Raw genomic sequence first — 12,121 nt, forward strand, 5'->3', positions numbered from 1 at the left:
ACATCGAAGATATAAAAAGACTCAAATCTTATTTCTGGATGTCAGATGAAAGTTATACTGGATGAGACAGACGTTAGATGAGGCATGAAGGAAGGAAATCAGTGAACTCAAACGGCAGTCAGCACATATAAAGGTTCAGCTGTGCAAGATGAATTCCACAGATCCACTGTGCAGCACAATGCCATTAGTTAACAATACTGTATTGTACACTTAAACATTTCAGAGGGTAGATCTCATACTGTGTCCTCACCGCGATTCTAAAAAACATGAAGCAAACTGCACCAGGGAAAATCCTGATCAAATTGCTTAAAACCAGTGATAAAGAAAAAAATGTGGTTTTTTTTTTTTCTTTTTATGACAGAGTCTGGCTCTGTTGCCCAGGCTGGAGTGCAGCAGTCTGATCTCAGCTCACTATAATCTTCGCCTCCCAGGTTCAAGCAATTATTCCTGCCTCAGCCTCCTGAAGAGCCTGGGATTACAGGTACCCTCCACCATGCCCTGCTAATTTTTTTGTATTTTTAGTAGAGATGGGGTTTCACCATGTTGGCCAGAATGGTCTCGGACTCCTGACCTCAGGTGATCTGCCCAACTCAGCCTCCCACAGTGCTGAGATTACAGGCGAGAGCCACCACACCTGGCCAAAAAAAAATCTTAAATTCAGACATTAGAAAAAAGACACATTACATACAAAGAAACAAAGATAAGAATGACAGATTTCTCTTCAGAAATACTCATGCAGATGACAGTGGAACAACATCTTCAAAATACGGCAAGGAAAAAAAGTGTTAATCTAGAATTCTCACCCAGCAAAAATATCTTTCAAAACTGCAGGTGAAATCAAGTTATTTTCAGACATACAAAAGCTATTAGAATTCATCACCAGCTGACCCACACTACAAGAAATGATAATGGACATCTTTCAGGTAGAAGGAAATGATACCACATGGAAACACGGGTGCAACGGCCCACACCTGTAATTCCAGCAACTCAGGAGGTCAATGTGGGAGGACTGCTTGAGGCCACAAATTTAAGGTTACAGTGAGTTCTGACTGTACCACCATACTCTAGCCTAGGTGACAGAATGGGACTTTGTCTCTTACAAATAAAAAGAAGGCTGGATAACATGGCTGAACCTGAGGGCATAATGGTCAATAAAACCAGCCAGTCGGCCGGGCGCGGTGGCTCAAGCCTGTAATCCCAGCACTTTGGGAGGCTGAGGCGGGTGGATCACGAGGTCAAGAGATCGAGACCATCCTGGTCAACATAGTGAAACCCCGTCTCTACTAAAAATACAAAAAATTAGCTGGGCATGGTGGCGCGTGCCTGTAATCCCAGCTACTCAGGAGGCTGAGGCAGGAGAATTGCCTGAACCCAGGAGGCGGAGGTTGCGGTGAGCCGAGATCGCGCCATTGCACTCCAGCCTGGGTAACAAGAGTGAAACTCCGTCTCAAAAAAAAAAAAACCAGCCAGTCACAAAAAGACAAATGCTGCATGGTTCCACTTACTTGAGGTATCTAAAATAATTAAATAATTAAATTACAGAACACCTGACAATATCAGAACATACATTCTTTCAAGTGTGCATGGAACACCCACCAAGACAGAGACCAGATTCTGGACGATAAAGAAAGTCTCAATGAACTGATCCAAGTCATGAGGGTATGTTCTCTGACCACATGGAATTAAATTAGAAATCAACAGAAAGTAAGCCAGGTGCAGTGGCACGTGCCAGTAGCCCCGGCTCCTCAGGAGGCTGAGTTGGAAGGATCACTTGAGCCCAGGAGTTCGAGTCCAACCTCGGCAACATAATGAGATCCCATACGCAACAGGGACGGGGACAGGCAGGGAGGGACGGGAGAGACGAGAAGAGAGAAAAAGAAATCAGCAACAGAAAGATATCTGGAAAATTCCCAACTATTTGGAAACTATATAATACTTCTAAAAAAATCAAAAGGCAAATGAGATAGCATTTTGAAATGAATGAAATGTATCAGAATTTGTGGGATGCCACAAAAGCAGTACATAGGGAGACATTTATGGAGCTAAATGCCTGTACAGTATTAGAAAAAAAAAAAAGTCTCAAATCAATGATCTCGGCTTCTACATCAAGAAGCTTGAAAAAGAACAAGCCCAAGAAAACAGAAAACAGTAAAGATCAACGTGGAAATAAATGAAACAGAAAAACAATAGAGAAAAAGCAAAAGCTGGTTCCTTGGGGAGATCAATTGAAACCTCCAGCCAGGCTGGGTGCGGTGGCTCACGCCTGTAATCCCAGCACTTTAGGAGGCTAAGGCAGGAGGATCCCTTAAGCCCAGGAGTTTGAGACCAGCCTGGGCAACACAGTGAGACCCTGTCACTTTTTTTTTGTTTTTTGGAGCTTTAAGGTGGGGTCTCACTCTGCCACCCAAGCTGGAATGCAATGGTGCGATCTTGGTTCACTACAACCTCCACCTCCTGGGTTCAAACGATTCTCCCGCCTCAGCCTCCTGAGTAGCTGGAATTACAGGCACACACCACAGCTCCTGGCTAATTTCTGTACTTTATTAGTAGAGATGGGGTTTTGTCATGTTGGCCAGACTGGCCCTCAAACTCCTGACCTCAGGTGATCCGCCCGTGTTAGCCTCCCAAAATGCTAGGATTACAGGCGTGAGCCACCGCATCTGACAGATCCTGTCTCTTAAAAAAAAAAAAAAAATATATATATATATATATATACACACAAATTTACATAAAAGAAGAAAAAAAAACTTCCAGCCAGAAGATCAGGAAAAAAAAAGAACACACAAACCAGTATCAAGAAGAATACAGGTTCCACCATGACAGATTCTGCAGATATTAAAAGAATAAAGGCATGTTAGGAGCCACTCCATTCCTCTAAATTCCACAACTTAGATGAAATGGACAAAGAAAGATGTGAGCTCATGGAAGAAAAGACAACCTGAATAGTCCTTTACCTATTGAAGTTGAATTTGTAGTTAAAAATCTCTCTATGAAGAAAACTCCAGCGGAAGGCTTCACTAGTGAACTCTACCCAACTTTTAAGAAAGAAATACCAATTCTAAAAAAACTCTTCCAGAAAACAGAAGTAGGAACAGACCCCAACGCCTTCTTCGAGGCCACAGAGGCAGGATGGAGACGCCCCCTCACCTGTGTTTGTTGCAAGGACCACGTTTGCGGAAGTGAGGCTCTCCAGTATAGCTGCTTCTTCCCTCTCCTTCAGTTCTTTTCTTAACAGCTTAATTTCATTGCGAAAATTACTTTTCTCTCTCTTATCCTGGGTCTTTTTGTTTTTCACCTGTAAAGAGAAACAAAGAAGATACACTTATTTCAACCCAACCTTGTACTTTCATTCTACACACACGCAACTAAGCACCTTCCATCCTCACTTGCCTCAAGTCACAGGGGCATTTTAAGTCCTAGAAAGAGACCATGCTTTTAACTCTGATGAGACCAGAAATGGGATCAACCCTGCCCTGCACAGAGGCATTTGATCTTGGGAAAGAAAAAGCACCTGCCCACCTCAGGATTTGGGATGTGGGAGCTTGCTAAGTGAGAGACAGAGCTTCACATATTATTCTACGTTTTTCAAGAGATTAAAAAAATTTTTCAACCATAATCAAAACCTCAACTTACTTTAGTATCTCAAAAAAATGTAAGCTTTCCTTATTTGTGATTTCTACTTTGGAGGATGGAGTTTTAGCAGGGGTGATAGGAGGTGTTTTATTGTGCATAATTTACAAAGAAAGAAAATCCCCAAAAGCACCAATTTCAACAGGAAATGAAATCACTCACATTTGTGATGAGCAAACAGCACCCACATTCCCATGCCACTTTAACCTGCATGGCAGGCATCTTTCCTTCTTCCACCTCCCAGCAGGCAGCCCATCCCCACACTGCCACCCAGGCGGCCTCTACACCATTGGCCCACGGCAGACTGGCTCCCTGCACCCTCCCTGCTGCCATCACTCCTCTGAGGCTAGGACACGGAGGAGTGCAGGTGCCAGTGGGGACCACACAGGACAGGATGTGAGCACGGACACTGGAGCAAAGTGGACACAGGAAAACCAAAGAGATGTAACGTGTCGGCTGGGAGGAAAAGGCCCTCTCAAGTTGAATGAAGCCATGACCACCCTACTTCCTAGGCAACTGGCATCCTCTTTCACAAGAAGGCAAAATAAACAGAGAGCACTAGGAGGATGCCTGTTTTTTGAATGTTTATCTTCAGGCTGCTTTTCTCCCATTGCCACCATTAGCAACACAACAGGACCAGACAGAAAGACACCCAGGAAATGCTTTGTTTTCTGAGATAGTCTTGCTTTGTTGCCTAGGCTAGAGTGCAGTGGAGCAATGTTGGCTCACTACAATCTCCACCTCCTGGGTTCAAGCGATTTTCCTGCCTCAGCATCCCAAGTAGCTGGGATTATAAGCATCTGCCACCATGCCTGATAATTTTTCTATTTTTAGTAGAAACAGGTTCCACCATGTGGGCCAGGCTGGTCTCGAAGTCCTGACCTCAACTGATCTGCCCACCTCAGCCTCCCCAAGTGCTGGGATTGCAGGCATGAACCACCGCACCTGGCCAGAAAATGTTTTCTTTACAATCCCTCACCTACTCACCAAGCACTTTGAAAACAGTTGAGTCTCTGTTAAATGCTAGGTATAGCTTTCTATCACAAATGGGCAGCCCTGGCCAGGCTCACAGCTATAATCTCAGCACTCTGGGAGGCCGAGGTAGGTGGATCACTTGAGATCAGGAGTCCGAAACCAGCCTGGCCAACATGGCGAAACCCAGTCTCTAAAAATAAAAAAAAAAAAAAATAGATGGGTGTGGTGGTGCATGCCTGTAGTCGCAGCTACTTGGAAGGGTGAGACACGAGAATCACTTGAACCTGGGAGGCGGAGGCTGCAGTGAGCCAAGATAGCACCACTGCACTCCAGCCTGGGAGACAAGGTGAGACTCCATCTCAAAAAGAAAAAGAGGGGAGCAGGGCAGCCCAATTTTTTAAATTATTAAAGGAATCGACGGAAGAGAAGAGCAAGAGGAATGCAGACAGATAAAATATTCACTTCTTAAAAAGACTGCAGATCAGAAACCCACACCCCACGTGGACACTGGCCACAACACCTACAAAGACCTGGTCGATGTCCTTCCTGATATCGGCAACAATCTGGGCACTGTCGCTCCGTGCTAACACCGCATCCAGGGAGTGCTGTTGAATGGACTCCAGGAGGCGGGCGGGGTGCCCCAGTCGCAGGATCCGCTGCTTACACAGAGCCAGGCGCTCCACCAGGTTGTCCACGGCAATGTTGGAGGGGGCACAGCACAGAACCTGGGAACCGCAGGTTTGGACTTGGTCATTTACTTTGTAATCAGACCACTGAAGTGGACACTAAAACAACAAAAAGCCTTAAAGGCAGAGAGAAGGGCAGGGCAGGTACACGTGCCCAGTGAGCAGGCAGCTTCTGCATGGGTGAGGGAAGCCTGAGGGACACAGCAAACAGATTCGATGAATAGATCACCAATGTATGTCACCACAGCACCAAAACATGTGAACTAACTTGCAGCTGGAAGGAAAAAGACTGACAAGATTGAAGTGTACCCTGAAATAATCAGGGGCGAGGCATCCATCATACTGCCTGTCAAATCATCTCACCATCTGACAAAGTCCAACATGGGGGACTTTCTCTGAATGTGATACATGAGGGTGGCAGGGAAGTACTAGGTAAAGAAAGGCAGGTCCTTGGCTAGGGCTCCACCCCCAAGGACCTGGGTGAGGACAAGCACTCTGCTTTCAGGCCCAAATGTTGCATTTTCCAAGGCCGCCAAGGCTGCCATGTCCCCATCCTGGGCCTATAAAAACCCAAAACCCTGGCAGGCAGACACACTGGCAGCCGGATATCAAGAGAAGCATATCAGCAGAAGGAGCCACGAGCAGCTGGATGGCAAGGGAGCACACCGGTGGAAGAGCACACCGACAGATGCCCGCAAGCCAGCAGACCATCGACCAGCGGGACAAGGCGGAGTTTGGCCTGGCCAGGAGGAGGAGAGCCAGGGTGCTGAGCGGCCCAACTCCAGGGGAAGACCATCTCCCTTCTGGCTCCGCCATCAGTGGAGAACTACTTCCACTCAATAAAACTTTGCACTTATTCTCCACATGTGATCCGATTCTTTTGGTACACCAAGGTGAGAACCCAGGATACAGAAAGCCCTCTGTCCTTGTGACAAGGAAGTGGGTCTAATTGAGCTGGTTAGCACAAGCCACCTATACACAGCAAACTAAGAGCCCCTGTAACACACGGAGCTATGAACATTCACCCCTAGACACTGCCATGAGGTCAGAGCCCCATGGCCTGCCCTTCTACTTCCCCAGAGGTTTCAGCCAAAGGACACTGAAGAAGTGAGCCACACCCCATCACACACCCTGCAAGGGGGACAAGGGAACCTTTCCCGTTACAAATGGACTCTGTGGTCTTCCGAACACTGTAGCTCCACTATATTTTTTTCTTTTTTTTGAGACAAGGTCTTGCTCTGTGGCCCAGGCTGGAGTGCAGTGGCAAGATAGTGGAGAAACGGGCTCAATAGTCCCACAGTTGTCTTCTGGATAAACAGAAATTGACCCTCCTGCTGTTAAAGCTTCAAATTTGTATTTGTTTCATGTGAGTTCCTTCCTCAGAAAAGGACCTTCAGGTCTCCCAAAAAAGTATCAAAGATCTGAAACTCATCAGACCACTGCACCAGGGGCCTCTTTGCGCCCCCCTCCCCAGTTCCTATTTTCTTATACATTGTTACATTTCCTCCCTGCTACATAAACCCCTAGTTTCAGCCAGTTAGGGAAATGGATTTGAGGATGTGCTCCCATCTCCTCTGCTGCAGCATCTGATTGCAGCTTCTTCCTCGGCAATACTCGTCCTCAGTGATTGGCTTTCTGTGTGGCTAAGGGCAAGATCTAGACCACACCCCTGGTGTTTCATCACTTCCTGGGCTCAAGCTAGCTTCCTTACTCAGCCTCCCAAGTAGCTAGGACTACTGGCATGCATCACCATGCCCAGCTGATTTTTTCCATTTTTTTGTAGAGACTGGGTCTTGGTATGTTGCCCAAGCTGATCTCAAACTCCTGGGCAGGCAGACACACTGGCAGCCAGATCCTCCCACCTCAGGCTCCCAAAGTGCTAGGATAACAGACATAAGCCACCACACCCAGCCACAGCTCCACTATTAAAAATGAGGCATTGCATCTTCTCTGGGCAGAAAGAAAAAAAAGTGAGACATTGCCCAGGTGCGGTGGCTCATACCTATAATCCTAGCACTCTGGGAGGCCAAGGTGTGAGCATTGCTTGGGGTCAGGAGATCGAGGCCACCCTAAACAACATAGTAAGATCCCATCTCTGGGAAAAAAAAAAAAAAAAGTAGGTGGCAACCAGCAGAGGAGGCAGAGAAGAAAGTCCTTACAGGCCCTTAACCTCAAAACAAACAGCAGCTCAGGAAGGAGGCTCAGCCACCCACTCTCCACGCCTGGCATTGCCTCCAACCCCACTACCATGTCCCAAGGCACATCTTCACAAAAGTACACACACAGGTGTATCTTGGGTCATTTTTAGTGAATAGTAGGCACCCAACTAAAACCACCGATCTGCTTCCTACCAATAAGTCATCTTTCTTACCAGTCTTCAAACGTGCAAAGACACTCACAGGAAAACCTTGGATATAATCTTTTAACCAAGCGATGTGCTTCCCTCCAGCTCTGCCCGAGTTCCAGTTCCATTTCCGGCTCTGCCATTCTGAGTGCTGGGCACTCGACCCTGTTTCTCAGTCTCCTCGTCTACTTTTTTTTTTTTTTGAGATGGAGTCTTGCTCTTGTTGCCCAGGCTGGAGTGCAATGGCGTGATCTGCTTACTACAACCTCTACCTCCTGGGTTCAAGAGATTCTCCTGCCTCAGCCTCCTACGTAGCTGAGATTACAGGTGCCCGCCACCACGCCTGGCTAATTTTTGGTATTTTTCATAGAGACAGGGTTTCACTATGTTGGCCAGGCTGGTCTCAAACTCCTGACCTCAGGTAATCCACCCGCCTCGGCCTCCCAAAGTGCTGAGATCACAGGTGTGAGCCACCACGCCCGGCTTCCTCATCTATAAACTGGGGCCACTAACCACTTGCCTTGGCACAGGGTTTCTGTGAGGATTAAATGGGCGTTCAGAAGGATGCCTGGTGGTAGGCAGTGCCCAGTAAATGTCACCCTACACAACTTGCCATTATTCCAATTCTCATCATTATCCAACACTTTTATAAACCAGAAAGGCTTTTCAAAAAGCTTTCCATGTGCTAAGATCCATAATGACTCAAACTGATGCAGATGATGATAAAAGATCCTTTTTCAACCACTAAAAACGGAACTGAGGCAGGCGCGGTGGCTCACGCATGTAATCAAAGCACTTTGGAAGTCTGAGGTGGGCAGATCACCTAAGGTCAGGAGTTCGAGACCAGTCTGGCCAACATGGTGAAATGCCATCTCTACAAAAAATACAAAAATTAGCCGGGCATGGTGGCGGGCACCTGTAATCCCAGCTACTTGGGAGGCTGAGGTAGGAGAACTGAACTTGAACCAGGAGGCAGAGGTTGCAGTGAGCTAAGATCCCACCATTGCACTCCACATTCCAGCCTGAGTGACAGAGCGAGAGACTGTCTCAAAAAATAAAAATAAAATTAAAATGTAAGTGAATAATAATGTACAATCTTATATTCCACATCTCAGAAAATCAGTTACCCGTGCACTGGGCATGTGCATCACAGCCATTAAGCAGCCGTAACAATACCGTGTCCTTCAACCAGACGCTGAGCTCCTGACGGGCACAGACCAGGCCCAGGCCAACTCCAGGGCCCCACACGGGCCTGCACAGGGACTGTGAGCACAGCCAGCACGGTAAGCAAAGGAAGCCTGGGCCAGGGCCTGGCCCACACTAAGGCTGCCACGGCACAGAGGGCTCCAGGAGCCTTTTTCAGCAATGCAGCCTGCGGTTCCTGCGCATGTTCCCCAAGACTCACAGGGCTGCTGGAAATCAAACAAGGCCAGTCCAATGCTCAATCAGTAAATGCTCAGCAATGCTCCTGACCCATCCTCCCAGAACTGAGGCTGAACCTGGCTGGGCACCTGCTGAATATGACAGACCAGGGACTGACGGGCTCTGCCAGGGAAGTAGTGTGCACTGCCCACCTTTAAGCCTTGTTTCACAGCTTGAAGAATTATCTCAACCACAGTCGTGGTTTTCCCAGTGCCAGGAGGTCCATGGATGATGGCAAGTTCTTTCTGCGACAGCGCAAATGAAACCGCTTCTTTCTGGGAGGCGTCCAGGCAGGTGTTGAAGAACGTCAGCGGGTCTGTGGAAGCAGCAGCAGGGCAAGACTCCGGCACTCTGCGGGTCCTCAGGGAGCGTGTGCCCGCGGGGATAAGTGAGGCCTGTCAGGAACACACTGGACCTCCCCAGGGGTAATCAATCAACACAAAAGTCAGTCTGCTTTGTTTTCAAAAGCCCTCTCCTTGAACAGGAATCAGCAAAGTGTGGGCCACATCCAGTGTGCTGCCTGTTTTGGTCAGCTTCACTGGAGCACAGCCACGCCTGTTCATTTACATACCATCTACAGCTGCCCGCTGCGATGACACGGGCCATAAAGTCTAAACATTCACAATCCGCCCCTTTATGGCAAAAGTTTGCCAACTCCTGCTCTAGAGTAACAGGAATGAAGGAAATGACTCCTGGAGCATATTTGTTTCTACCACATTGTCCCTCTTTTAAGTACCCATAAAATGATAAAGACAAATGATAAAAAAAAAAAATGACTAACAAATTCTAGGATCATGTTTCTGTTCTGAATCTTCCACGACCAAGACTAAACACCTGCTTCTTCTGCTGTGCCCTTAAGAGCAGGTGCCGTTGTGCTCAGCCCCGCAGCCACGGCATTCACTCCATGGTGCCCACCACACAGAGAGGCCTGTTGGATGAGGAGCAGCTCATAAGCAAAGGGTGCTTGCTGACCCTGACTGGTGAGACTGAAGCCAACATGGAAGACAGGCAGGTGTGGAGCTAGTAACAGGCCATCGAACCCCATGTTCCTGTGCTATAACCAAGCCATTCCAGGGTCCCTAACAACAAAAAAAGAATTGAGATTTTTTTCAACCTAAAATTGCTATCAGGCATAAAAAATGATCAGCTCTCCTCTATTTTCACAAAGTACTAAGCTAAAAGAAATATCTTTACATTTCAAAATAAAAGATTTACGTGTGTTAAAAGAACATTATTTTAACTCAATGGAGGCCAGGCCTGATAGCTCACACCTATAATCCCAACACTTTGGGAGGCCGAGGTGAGTAGATCACTTGAGGTCAGGAGTTTGAGACCAGCCTGGCCAACGAGGCAAAACCCTGATTCCACTAAAAATACAAAAGTTAGCCAGGCATGGTGGTGTGTGCCTGTAATCTCAGCTATCTGGGAGGCTGAGGCATGAGAATCACTTGAGCCAGGGAGGTGGAGGTTGTAGTGAGCAAAGATTGCACCACTGCACTCCACTCTGGGTGACAGAGCAAGACTCCATCCTCTGCCCAAAAAAGAATTTAAAACAAAAACCTCAATGGAATGAGCTACTTCATTAGGACTGAGAACAAGGAGGCCAGTCCAGTGCATGCAAGCCGTTCAGAGACATTTCTACAAAGACATTCAGGTGGACTGCTTCTAGTCACACTTTCTCACACTCTTACTCAAACGGCCCACGGTCACATTGTTCTCGATACTTTCAGCAGCGATTTCGACCAAAAAAGAAAACTCAAAAGTTCTTACGTATGTCACTGGCAGGACTGGGAGCAGATCTGCCAAAGAGCACTTCTATGAGTGAGGAGGCTGGGCCAGAATGATACTTCTTTAGAGCAGTCAGAGCTCTGCCAAGGGAGAAAACTGCAATTAGAAACTCAGCAAACACCAGCTGTTCAGTGCCCGGGCCTCGGCCCCAGTGCTGCCACCAACTCACTGGAGAGCCACACAATGACCTGCTCTTTCGTGAGGCAGGCGTGGGAGGAATGGGCTAGCTATGTTTAAGGAAGATGATGCTTACGATTTCCAGCCACATCCGCTTACTTTTTCAGTCGCTTGTAAGTGACATCATTGGCAAGTTTTAACAGTCTGTAGGAATTCTCTCGGTCCAAGCTCAACTGGAAATCGTGGGACTCATCAAAGGCCACTGTGACCGACTTCTGGGTGACTCGGGTCAGGATCCCGGTGGCCAGCTGACTGCCCTCCTTAGCAGCATCGTACAGGCCCACTATATCACCTGCAAAACGCGAAAACTCAGTTACACAAGACACTGGGGAACGGTTCAATGTCGTTTTATATAATAAATTCCAGTTTTATAATAAAGATAAACTTCAAATAGCTTATCTTTGTTACTTTCTTCAGTACATGCAATCAGTAATAGTAAAAAAAAAAAAAAGGCTAACACCTAAGTCATATAAGAAAATCGACCTGAGATTAATGAACTATTCAAAGCAAGCATGAGACTCAGTAAAATACCGAAAGTGCCGACTCTGTACCAAGCACTGTTTTGGCTTTAGTCACTGCTACAAGTAAGGACAGTCCCTGCCCTCATGTCAGGGAGGAGAGAAATGGCAAACATAAGCATCTCCATCAGCGCTAAGTGCTCTAGGAAAAATAAAGCACAGGAAGGGGATGGAGGGATGAGGACACTGTTCCAGTTATAGTGTGCAGGAAGGGCCCGTGGGAGCAGGGAGGAAGTGGAAAGAAGCAAGCGCCACAGCACATCTGGAAAAGAACATTCCGGCCGGGCGCGGTGGCTCATGCCTGTAATCCCAGCACTTTGGGAGGCCGAGGCGGGTGGATCACGAAGTCAAGAGATCGAGACCATCCTGGTCAACATGGTGAAACCCCGTCTCTACTAAAAACACAAAAAATTAGCTGGGCATGGTGGCGCGTGCCTGTAATCCCAGCTACTCAGGAGGCTGAGGCAGGAGAATTGCCTGAACCCAGGAGGCAGAGGTTGCGGTGAGCCGAGATTGCGCCATTGCACTCCAGCCTGGGTAACAAGAGCGAAACTCCGACTCAGCCTCCTGAGTAGCTGGGA

The 12,121-nt window shown here is 47.5% G+C and overlaps 1 protein-coding gene across 1 annotated transcript in view; it reads right to left on the reverse strand.

Moving 5' to 3' along the window:
* Positions 1 to 12,121, reverse strand: part of IGHMBP2 (immunoglobulin mu DNA binding protein 2) — a 35,255-nt gene that overhangs the window by 18,033 nt on the left and 5,101 nt on the right. Inside the window, exons 3-7 of the mRNA XM_032282545.1 lie at positions 11,122 to 11,314; positions 10,828 to 10,925; positions 9,210 to 9,373; positions 5,130 to 5,330; positions 3,148 to 3,295 (exon numbers count right to left, since the gene is read on the reverse strand). Of these exons, the coding sequence (XP_032138436.1) occupies positions 3,148 to 3,295; positions 5,130 to 5,330; positions 9,210 to 9,373; positions 10,828 to 10,925; positions 11,122 to 11,314 (804 nt within the window). The remainder of the gene's footprint in view (positions 1 to 3,147; positions 3,296 to 5,129; positions 5,331 to 9,209; positions 9,374 to 10,827; positions 10,926 to 11,121; positions 11,315 to 12,121) is intronic.

This window comes from Sapajus apella, unplaced genomic scaffold (assembly GCF_009761245.1).
Source record: "Sapajus apella isolate SASKATOON/1434 unplaced genomic scaffold, GSC_monkey_1.0 scaffold14, whole genome shotgun sequence".
Taxonomy (NCBI): Eukaryota; Metazoa; Chordata; class Mammalia; order Primates; family Cebidae; genus Sapajus; species Sapajus apella.